The sequence below is a fragment of the Coenobita brevimanus genome, chromosome 23 (genome assembly GCF_032717465.1).
Source record: "Coenobita brevimanus isolate Jiangsu-jjx chromosome 23, ASM3271746v2, whole genome shotgun sequence".
Taxonomy (NCBI): Eukaryota; Metazoa; Arthropoda; class Malacostraca; order Decapoda; family Coenobitidae; genus Coenobita; species Coenobita brevimanus.
This window is the reverse complement of record NC_136976.1, coordinates 44,555,911-44,568,002: the sequence shown is the minus strand read 5'-3', so window position 1 is coordinate 44,568,002 and position 12,092 is coordinate 44,555,911. Positions and strand designations below refer to the sequence as shown.

At 41.5% G+C, this 12,092-nt stretch overlaps 1 protein-coding gene across 1 annotated transcript in view; it reads left to right on the top strand.

Annotated features, from left to right (window-relative positions):
• Eip63E (cyclin dependent kinase Eip63E) overlaps window positions 1–12,092 on the top strand; it is a gene marked incomplete at its 5' end in the record, with an annotated part of 709,236 nt that overhangs the window by 341,708 nt on the left and 355,436 nt on the right. Inside the window, one exon of the mRNA XM_080266993.1 lies at window positions 1,426–1,437. Within this exon, the coding sequence (XP_080123119.1) occupies window positions 1,426–1,437 (12 nt within the window). The remainder of the gene's footprint in view (window positions 1–1,425; window positions 1,438–12,092) is intronic.

The window sequence follows — 12,092 nt, the reverse complement described above, 5'->3', positions numbered from 1 at the left end:
GAAGGTGATCCTTGGAAAGGTGTTGTAGATGTATAGGTCTGGTAAGCCCCGCCCATTGACCCACTCCACCTGTGTGCTTGGCATCCACCCATCACAGAAGTATTTACTCAGCATCTGGTAATATTTACTAAGAGAAATTAAAACATCCAGTGTCAAATTACCCTTCATGGTGTAGGAGGACCGAAAGCAGGAGTACCATAGTCCACATCATGTAAGGGTGGGAGACCAGCCAACTTCCGTGGCAGCATTTAACATGACATTAAACTTCCGGCCACGTGTCCAGGGCTGAAATCACTGCGCGTAATTACATACATATTGAATCATCTGCCATTAGACCACCAGACATAATCATGCATGAATTATAATCCACCCACTTCACAGCACACCAAAGGTACGATATACTTTGTGTCGAACAGCTGTGTGTAGGACAGGGACGGATACAGGTTGTAATAAATTAGGGTTCAGTCAGAGGCAAATCCAAACAGAAGGAACTGGAAAACAAGTGTTCTTTTCCCCTTCAGCAGTGTTGCATACAAATTGCTCGTTGTGTGGTAGCCGACTGTGCTGAATCAGTAGACACATGTACAACCATCCAGCAACATTATCAGAAAGATTAGACAAGTTTTAAAGTTATCTATTATCAGAATTAGTCTTCAGTTTACCTTAGAAGAAATGCGTGTAATGAACGATGATGTATTGTTATTAATTGCTTAGTAAACATAGGATTATGAGAAAGTAAAAAACAAAAATTGCCACCTAAATAAGTCAAGAAGCATCCCAACATTAGAGCTTGCTGGAAACACACACACACACACACACACACACACACACACACACACACACACACACACACACACACACACACACACACACACACACACACACACACACACACACACAGGTTCGTCAGGTGAGGAACGAGGCACTACACTAGCTTTAAAATTTTCCAGAATTTCACAACTTGGGTGACAGTTGTGGTTCTTGTGGATCCTTCTTTCATGATACACAGATATTTGTACCCGTGGACCGTTGCCAGGGATGGGGTAAGATTTTGATTCATTGGCTCGTACACCAATTTCCTTAATAGAGGTAAACCTGCCTGTATCCTTACATGCCAAAGGGTGAGCCAGTATGTTTATTCTGTTTATTTTACTTGCTTACAAAAAGTTACATGGAATATATTGTGCTTCTCGGACCCTCCAAGTGGCAGTCATTTTTCAGACTCTTTCTCTTTGTGGCCAACATATAGAAGTCAGTCACAAGCAGCCCGTGTAGTTAGGGGTGGGGCTTACTTAATTTTCTTTCTTCTTGTAGCTGATAAATTATACTGGATCCTTAACTTGTATTAAAAGTAATGTTATACGTAGGATTAGTATATATATAAAAAATACGTGTGTAGTAATGACCCTTGTTTCCCCACTGTAGGGAGCTTTGACCGTGAGTAGCAAATCTGATTATCGTTGTAGTTTATTGTATTCTTGTTGTTCCTTGTAGTTAGTCCTTGTCAGTTCCTAGATATTCAGCTTCTTTTGTTTATTATTTGTGTCTGTGTAGTGCTTGCAAGTTGTTGTTGTTGTTGCTTGTGGTGTTTTTGTCTGTCTGTTAACCTTTATTTTCTGTGTTTTCTGGTAGTGCTTGGTAGTGTTATTGTTGTCGTTTTTGTTGTTATGGTGTCTGTGTCCTGCAGTAGCACCCTGATCTCTGTCTGCCTCGTCTTCTCTCATCTGTACCCTCCTTCATACATACCCTCCGTATTCCGCTTTCTGTTTCTCTGCGTCCCTCTTCCCCTTCCAATCACCGTCTCTCATATCCTCTCCTATCTTCATTTTACCACTTCATTCTCGATCTGCCTCCTCTTCTTTCACCCAGTTTCCGCAGTTATTCTCTCCTGCCTAGTCCCTCTACTTGTTTCCAGTCTCCCACTGTTCCAGCCACCCAGGACTCCTTCATCCTCCCTCCCGTGCTCTCATAACTTGTCTCTCGTCCTCGCTATCCATCTAACTCTCCCTCCTCTGCACTAATGCCTGATGGAAGCTTATTAGGGAGGAAGTATTGATAATGCATTTACTGAGCCTCTAGTGCTGTGTACCTTGATTACAGACCAATTAATAACTTTAATTTAATCAGATATCTATCAATGATTACGGTATTATTATTATTATTAATATTATTATTATTATTATTATTATTATTTTTATTATTGTAGTAGTAGTAGTAGTAGTAGTAGAGATAGTATTAGTTTTCAGTCAGTTAATCAGGCAATGAACTTTATTTCGTATATAATATTTAACTTACATATATACAGTAAGAGGCACAAGAGGCAAAAACATTCACTTAAATAAATATCTCATCTTCTAAATTATTATTTAAAACAAGATAAGGAAAATTTCACAGATTCAATCAATAAAAATGTTTAGTTAAAACTATCTTGTTTTACCCCCACACATAAATAAATACTCCAGTGCAAATATATATACAGTTCATATTAGCATCATCACTGCACAGGGTAGTGTAAATAATTCAAACTCCCTCATTATTATTTTTTGTTTGTTCACACAGTAACCTCCAGTCCTCCTTATTTCTTCATGATTTTGACTCCAGGATATCCTTGGATTTATTATATCAGTTTTGATACACGTAATATTGTTATCGCATTTTTCACTGGTATTTATAAAGCTGGAGAAAATGAATGCCAGAGGTATTCACGCTAAGTAAAACACTCGTCTTTTAGAATTAAGATTTCACATACCTTGCCTGTGTGCATGCTGCATGATGCCTTAGCAGAAAAAGACCAGCCACCTTAGCCACACTGAGATTACTTGTTACTCTTGGTACATTAATGGCATTAGCATGTGCAACTTCAGATGTGCTAAGCATCTGACCTTTTTGTGTTTTCTTTAAGTCCCATAATGATAACCCATAATAAGGTACACAATATGCCTTAAACAAAAAAGTATTGTTTGTGTAGTTGTAGTAGTAGTATACATGCCTATAGTAATATAGTAAGAAATTTAGTATCGCACTTAGTGTTACGGATATTAACTGCATGTTCAAGTGGGTAAGTATTCCTTAAAACCCATGCGTTTGATTCCGGTTGTGTAGTAGAGGAAAAAGGGAAACAGAGTAGTAAAGGGGATTGAAAGAATGGTGGAGAGAGAGAGAGAGAGAGAGAGAGAGAGAGAGATTCTAACTGGTGGTGGTTGGAAAGTATGCCTTTACCCTGTCTGTCTATATCTTCGTCTTCCCACCATATGAAAGAACAGCCCATGTTAGGATAGATATGGACATTTGTGGTGATACTGGTATGGAGTCAAGGCTGAAGTACTTACAGTGTGGTGACGGTGTACCCAAAGACAAGTACACAGTGCAGCTTTATACCAGTTCACGGCTGGCGGAGGTGCGCCCTGGACTCAGTGCTTTTATACTCGCATCATCAGTTCCCCTCCCCCCTTTTTTTCTATTCCGCAGAAAATATAATTCAAGTAAGGACAGACCTCTTGTAGTGCAGGATTGCTGAAGGCTTTATGTGAGTCTTTCAGGTCAAAGGTTTATCCTCAGGTGAGTGGCATCGTCGTAAGGTTGCAAAAAACACTGTGTTACCGGATGTAAAGACTATGATTACCACCTTCATTCCAACCACGTTGTTTTATTTTGTTATTGTTTTCGACTAGTGACTGTATTCAACTATGGAGAGACCCATAGTAGTGATGTAGGTATAAACTATCTCCATTATACCATTAGTAGTTGGAAGTCATTCTGGTACCTGTGTGTTGTGATGCAGGTATACGAGAGCATCATGATATTACCTTGTTGTTGTTGGAGAAACTTTTGAAATAAACCTTCACTGCACTCATATCACCTATTTTCATAGGATATACTCTCTTGGTGCCACCCCATCCCCCGCCACAGTACCACTTCATCCACCTCACATTGTCCTCTTCTCAAGCCCATTTCTTTATTTTCTTCCCGGATGATTTTTATTCTTTGAGGATAATTTGAAATAAACCTTCACTGTCCTCAAACCACTAATCCTAAAACGCTTATATTCACAGTGTATGCATTCCTGCCTCAGCCCCACCACCCACCAAAAACCTAGTCCGTTCCTCCCAGTCGTTTGTTCACCACGGCCATTCCTTTACGATCTCCTGCCCTCGGCTTCACTTCTTGACGGTTTCATGATGTGGAACAGATCGGCTAACGCGCCTGTTATTCTTATTACCGCCTGGCTTAAGAGAAATATTCCCGTAGTGAAGGGTTTAAAAGGGTTTTCTTCGCTCTTCCCTACGGTCCCTCAGAGTGTTTTAAAATATCCCCGCTAGTATCGTCAAGCCACTCTTGAATGAGATGTCTCTAGCGTATCACAATAAAGACAGTGGATGTTAGTGCCTGAGTGGTGATGTGGGAGATATGGTGAATAGGATACATGTAACATATGACAGTATAAACGTTAGGTATTAGTGCCCAAGTATATGTGAAGATGCAGAAGTGGTGAAATTATTTTGGCCTGTCTGATGGAGACAGGATTCCTTGGGCTTGAATGATGAGTGAATGGAAGCGTGGACCACTGAATTAGGCAAACTTAGGCGGTCTGGACGTTGCTGCTCCTCGCCCTGCCCTAGGGTAGGAAAGGAGGTCCGGATGATGATGATGATGATTGATTAGTCCCCAAGTGATGACGTGTGAGGGTGTGTGCAGAGCTGTTCCTTGGTGCGCAGGTTAACTAGTAGCCCTCAGGAACGGACTTTCTAACTTCGGGTTTGTCCAGAGTGGGATGCACTAAAAAAAATAGTTACAATGGATAGATACCTGTATGTAAGGAGCTAATAGTCGGATACAATAGACATGAACACTGTACATGAGAATAAGAAGAGATATTGGCGACGATATGCAGAGAGGCGCAAATATAGCTATAGAATAGTAGACATAATTTGAGTGATTGATGTAAGAGTATATAAGTAGATAGGTAGATACACAGACCTACTTATATACAAACAAGCAGACATGTAGATAATTGCACAGTTCTTTATACTGAGACAAATATAATTATCAAGTAAAACTGCGGACAGGAATATACTGTAATTTGAATTTTTAGTGAGTCAGTATGAACCTCCCACATAAAATTCTGACAAACTTGCTGGGCCCCGCAAATATCAGTACTTGGCTCCGAAAGTGTATGGTAACGGAGTGTTCACAGAAAAATATTCAAATAAACGAAAATGAGTTGACAGATGAGGCAGACGTGGATTGTCAAAAACTTTATTCGCATTTTGCAACACATATAAAATCAGTCTTTCAAACACAATCCATTTATTTTCGATATATTCAAACCAATGGGATAACTCTTTCATAATTCCCGACCATTATTTTAGCTATAAAGTTAGCGTTGTGATGGGCAGGGTTTAGCGGTGGTGAAATATCAGCGAAGAGAAGTGAAAATGTTTGGTTTTAAAGTTGGCGTCGATTCGGGTACATATGTAGTGGCGGTGTCTGTCTGTGATTCTGTCTACTCGTCTGTCATTCTGTCCAACGTTATATGTCTATATAGGGATGTCCCCGCCTGTGATTGCCTGCCTACCTACCTTCCCGCCAGTATACCTTCTTGCTAACCTACTTACTACCTTCAGGCCCACGCTCCTAACCTTCTTGCCTGCCTGTAGGCCCACCTTCTTACCTACCTTCTAAAATACAGCTAATCCTCCCTCTCAGCCAACCATCCAACCAACCTACCTACTTACCTACCTACCTACCGACGTACCTACCTACCTACCGACGTACCTACCTACCTACCGACCGACCGACCTACCTACCTACCTACCTACCTACCAGCCAACCAAACAACCTACCTACCTACCTACCTACCTACCAACCAACCAACCAAAGTAGAGGGCACTCAGTGGAGCGCATAGCTGTGACAAGGGCAACGTAATTCCGGATCCAGAATCTGTAATACGATCCGGATCGGTCCCAAAAGTTAATCGGTTGTCCCCTGAGACATGGGCTATCTACCCACCAAATTTGGTACAAATCTCCCTTTTAGCTTTGAGTAATCCTGCTAACAGACTGAAAAACAAAGAACTAGAGGGGCACTCAGTGGAGCGCATCTCTCCGACAAGGGCAAGGTAATCCAAACCACTCTTCATAATGGGTTTGGTTTTTTCATCACGGATTAAGATTTCACAAAATGTGTTTCCCGGATCCAGAATCTGTAATACGATCCGGATCAGTCCCAAAACTTAATCGATTGTTCCCAGGGACATGGGCTATCTACCCACCAAATTTGATACAAATCTCTCTTTGTAATTTTTAACTAATCCTGTTAACAGACAAACAAACAAACAAACAGGGGTGAAAACACACTCTCCTTGTCGGAGGAAACAAACAAACAAACTACCTCCCTCCCTCCCTCCCTCCGTCCCGACGTACCCTTCTTGCTTCCCTACCTACCTACCTGCTGAAAGTACACTTCCCAGCTAACACCTACCTGCCTACCTACCTACCCACATACACCTTTCCCTCCTTCTCCCCTTTCCTATCGACGTACCTTCTTGTCTGCCTACCTGCTGTAAGTACATCTCCCTGTTAACACCACATAGCTACCTACCTACTTACCTACCAGATTAGGATGCAGCTAATTATCCAGCATGCCAACAGATCAACCCACCTTCATTCCTACTTACCTTCCTACCTACCTACCTACCTACCTACCTACTCACCTACCTTCCTGTAAATACGCCTTCGTGCTAACGTACATACCTACTCCCCTACCCACCTACCTACCAGACATCGTCAACCACCCGACCTACGAACAGACCTACCTTCCTATCTACTTATCTTCCTGGTTGCCTACCTTCGGGCCTACTTACCGACCTACCTGCATACCTACATGCCTACTTATTTATATACCTACCTACCTACCATCCATCCAACTAACTAACTAACGTAACATATCCACCTACTTACATACCTACCTACCTACTTACCTACCTACGTCTCCATCTGCCTACCTACATACCTACCTCGTAAACATAAATGTCACCTTTGGCCTCCCCGGCATATAGATGAGAGCTTCCTCTCTCTCTCTCTTTGTTTTTGTTGTTGCTGTTTAACCTCAGTCTGGCCGAGCAGACCCGTTGACCATAGGTAAGCTGCTGTTTCTGTGGAGCTGTCCTTCAGATACAGTACAGTCCAATACATCACCGTGTAGGAAGCTGGCACCCCTTTATGGTATACAGGGCTTCACTAGGGTCGGTCCAGGTCCTTTCCACGGCGAGGTGCAGGGTGGATGCTGCAGCTGCTCCACCAGGGTGCACTGTGCCACCACGTGAAGGCTTCCCCGCCAGTATCACAAAAATCAGTAAATCTTGTAAATGATCGGAAGATTGGAATTTGCCATTTAATTGTAAAAACTGTCAGAGTGTACAAGAAGGGAACCGTTGTTGGGTTTTCAGATGTGAAGTAACAGGAGAAATGATCAAACACTCCCTACTTGACGGATGCGGGAGGGACATTTTTATCAGAGTTCAGATTTTCACAACTTTCAAAAAACTAGTCCAGCCAGGAAGCATAATGTTGGGATTTATTTTTACAGACGTCTTGAGATTATCACTGAGTGCGGTAGCGACTCCTAAGTAGGAATGGCGCAGGTTCATAATGGCGTCCTGTACATAGGGTAGCCTATAGAAGCTCTCGCACAAAGACGGTTGCAGAGCCCAGTTCAGAGCTTATGAACTAAAAGACCTTCACTATTCAAGTGCAAAACTACTCACAAAGTCTTGCTAGCCTTCGTAGGAGTCGCAAAATCGAACCACAAAAGTATCGATTTTGTTCTTTTTTTCTTCTTCATCACTTATAACTCCAAAACAAAAAGGCCTATGCAAGCGTACTATACACCAAAACGCTGCTTGTCAAGTGCAGGTGTTTCTTTTCATGTTTAGAAAAGTATTCAGGCAACGGTTCGCAAGTTACGGCCTGAAAACTGCATTGCAGTCCCCCTTAAGTACTCCATTTTGCACAAAATTGGTTAGCTACAGTTCGTCTACAGTTAAAGAACTTACCAAAACACTTCTTTCCACGGGAAGGCACCCTCGTTTTAGTCTTTCAGTACCAATGGCGCTATGTTCTATCAACTCCAGTCTGAATTACCATAGCTAGCTACAGCTTACTGCGTTATTCTCCAGGTCTCAACTTTATTTCTGCTTTTCGACAACAGTGCTTTCTGCTTTTGTGTAGAAGGCTAACAGTAAGTTAAACACTACCTTGAATACCAGTCAGTCCTGAGAAGCGATCTAGTTTTCTACTGACTTTCACGACTAAGCCTAAATTATGCAATTCAGGATACTTCTCCGTTACACATACATGCATGCCTGCACGGTGTTATGCATGCGTGCGCGTGTACATGCACTATATCTAATGTTTGTCCCAAGTGTGATAAAACAGTGCTACAGACCACGTTACCTTCTCATAATTATCAGTCAGCATACAGGGAGCAAGGCATTCTGGGACTGTACTCCAGGCTTTAATATAAAAAAAAAATAATAATTTGTCATTGTTTTCTCATTTTACTTCAATTTAATTTGTCATTATTTTATCCTATGATTATATCTCCCAATCTCTCAGCTTGGCACCAGACCTAAGTGTGCTCAGAATGCCCACATGCATACTGAAATCATTCTGTGCATGTAAGAGAGGGATCCAAATCAGATCACATGATACATGTAATGTGATTTGGATGCTTGGAATGCTGAAATCATTCTATGCATGTAACAGTCCAAATCTAACACTTCCTTTATGCATAATCATACTTCTATGAAAGGTAATAAACTAGAAACATCAATTTTCTTCTAAAATGAATGTTATGAAGTAGGAATGGCAAAAGTACACTGATAAAAGATGAAAAAAGCACAGAAACATGAGAGCATTCAGGATGGGAGGAGATTTGGAGACTTATATCCATTACTACATTCCACAAGCTACAAGTTTGTGGCTAAAGTATGGAATGTAGTAATGGATATAGGTCTCCAAATCTCCTCCCATCCTGAATGCTCTCTTGTTTTTGTGCCATTTTCATCTCTTATCTGTGCACTTTTTCCATTCCTACTTCTTAATCATTTTAGAATATTTTTGTTTTCTAGTATGAATATTAATGCTTTCTAGATTATGCTACAACACACATTGAGTACCTGTGTTATACAGTTCTGAATTTTTCACTGAAGCAACTGTTGTTTAACGTATTTCCTTTGTCTAATACAGTAATAAATGTACGAAGAAACTCCGAGAAGATAAATGTACAAAGAAACTCCGAGAAGCCTCCTTCCAAGCGTTGTATCAAAGGCAAATTGATTGAGTGCTTTAACCCACCTTGTCCCATTGATGTGTATATACGTCCACACGTTTTGTCACTGTCAGTCCCATTGACGTATATAAATGCGCAGCAGTTGCAAGATCCCTAATTTGAACAATTTTCAAATTTTGCTTGTGATTTTTGGTACGTATACACGGGACACCTTCCTCTACAAGATGCCAGGCAGGGACAATGCCTTACCCCGCATGACCTCCCTCCCCCCCCTGCACGCCATTGTCTCGTCAATTCACCTGTTACCAGTGACCTGGCCAGTAAAGACATGTCACGGTACGAAATTCAGGGCCAGAATGATTCCCCAATCGATGACAATGTGGAGGACAAAGTTTACGTAGCATTAGAGGAAGAAACAGTCTGAAATGATGATCAGGCAATGTTGCCAAAAAAGGTCAGGTATGTTGATGTGTTTGGTGAGTGAAACAATGCTTATATTGCCTATGTTACTGTGTGAAAACCAATATACTCTCGTACTACATATAATTTTGCACCAAATAAATAAATAAATACCGTTTATGAGTGGTGTGAAGAGTTACCCTCCCATAGAACTCGTTTTCTTTGGAGCCACCCTGATAGAAAACCCAGTAAGGTACGGGGTACTTCTACCACTATCGAGTATTTTAAACCTTAGGTGAGCGCATTCTCTATGAATTTTCGATGTTTCTCACCAAAAGCGGAGGTTTGAGACAAAAAATTTTTTTTCCTAAATTGGTCGGGATTGGAGGGAGTCAGTGGTGGAAAATCAGCCGGGACAGGGCGGATTAAATCACTATAGGTATTTATTACCAGGGGATACACAATTATTTATGCTGGTTCATGAACATTGCCGGCCCAAAGCAATGGTCTACAACCTACAGTAAAGCCACAGAATTAATGTAGACATAACTAATTATGACATGAACTAGTGCAGCTACCTGGTATGGTGTCCATAGTCAGTAAGTCAGTCGTACGTAGATGATATTACTTAACCACACTATCATTACTTGATAATGGTGTCTTTACAAGAAGTAATTTATTCGTCAGCAGTTATGCCTGAAACAGGACGTGAGTATAATATCATATGAATGCTTTGATGTTCACTCGCTGGTGATCAAAGCCTAAACACACTTCACTTTAGGTACAGTACATATGGTGAAGTTCAGACACAGTGCGGTGGCATAGTACTTTTGCATGTCGGTACAACAGTGTCTACAATCTTCAGCATTGCTGGCCAGTGTTGTATGCTGTTTTCTTCAGGTATTTTGGTCGTGCAAGATGTTGTTCCCACCTGTGGCGTGTACAACTGATAGAGAGGGTGTAGGGTGGGGGAGAGAATACATATTTTATTATATATAAAGAAATCTTGACGAAATTATGAATGTGTTGATGTTAGTTGCAAGGTCGCAGTAACTAGTAAAAACCGTAATGTTAATGTGGTCTGTGTATCTATGTAACGTTGTCTGGCTCATAGTTATTTTAATCCTCAACTTATTTCCACACATTAATCTTTCCTCCTCCTCCTCCTCCTCCTCCTCCTCCTTTTCTTTTTCATCTTTTTCTTACAAGAGAAAATTACGACAACCACAATAAAACCTTTTGTAAATACTGATATAACACACACACACACACACACACACACACACACACACACACACACACACACACACACACACACACACACACACACACACACACACACACACAGTTAGGGAGTATATGCTGGGAGATGGGAGGAAATAGAAAGAAAGATTGACCCTCACTCAGATTGATGGTTATATAGATGGAAGGTAGTTAGATAATTGGATTCATAGATAGTTTATTGTATTGTTTACCTCCCCTTGAGAGAGAGAGAGAGACCGACCCTCTCTCTCTCTCTCTCTCTCTCTCTCTCTCTCTCTCACTAAGACGCTCAGTTTGTTTACATTCTCTGGCCCAGCTGACGCCCGAAAGGATATTGTGGTCTTGAGTGATGGTGCTCTCTCTCTCTCTCCGTTCGTTCGTTCGTTCCTTCCTTCCCTCCCTCCTTCCTTCCTTCCTTCTTTCCTGCCTCCCTTCCCTTTTAACCTCCCCTTCTCTCCCCTGCTTCAATTTTCTCGCGCTCTGCCTCCCCCCCTCCTTCCCCTTCCCTCTTTTTCCCCTCCTTCCTTCTTTCCTTACTCTGTTGACATTCTCTTCGTTAAAGGGTGATTTTGTTGACCGTGTGTGTGTGTGTGTGTGTGTGTGTGTGTGTGTGTGTGTGTGTGTGTGTGTGTGTGTGTGTGTGTTTTTACCTTCTACATTCTCTCTCTCTCTCTCTCTCTCTCTCTCTCTCTCTCTCTCTCTCTCTCTCTCTCTCTCTCTCTCTCTCTCTCTCGTGTGTCTGTGTGTGTGTGTGTGTGTCTGTGTTTACCTTCTACATTCTCTCTCTCTCTCTCTCTCTCTCTCTCTCTCTCTCTCTCTCTCTCTCTCTCTCCACACACACACACACACACAATTAGATATGGATATATAGATCGATAAATATACAGTACACATATAGACGGAATCATAATGAAGGGCAAAGCAAGAGTTGCAGAGACGGGTGTGGATGTGATAATAAATAATGGAGGGCAAATATTTCAGAACTGATCCAAGCACATGATGAGTAGCGTACTAATAGTGAACGTAATCTTAAACTGGTGTCATGTATTTTACGTCTGTGAGTTTCAGGGTCTGGAAGTAAATGTAGACAAAAGTAAAACATTGATTATTTTGAGGGACGGGTTGTGAATGAAGGGAC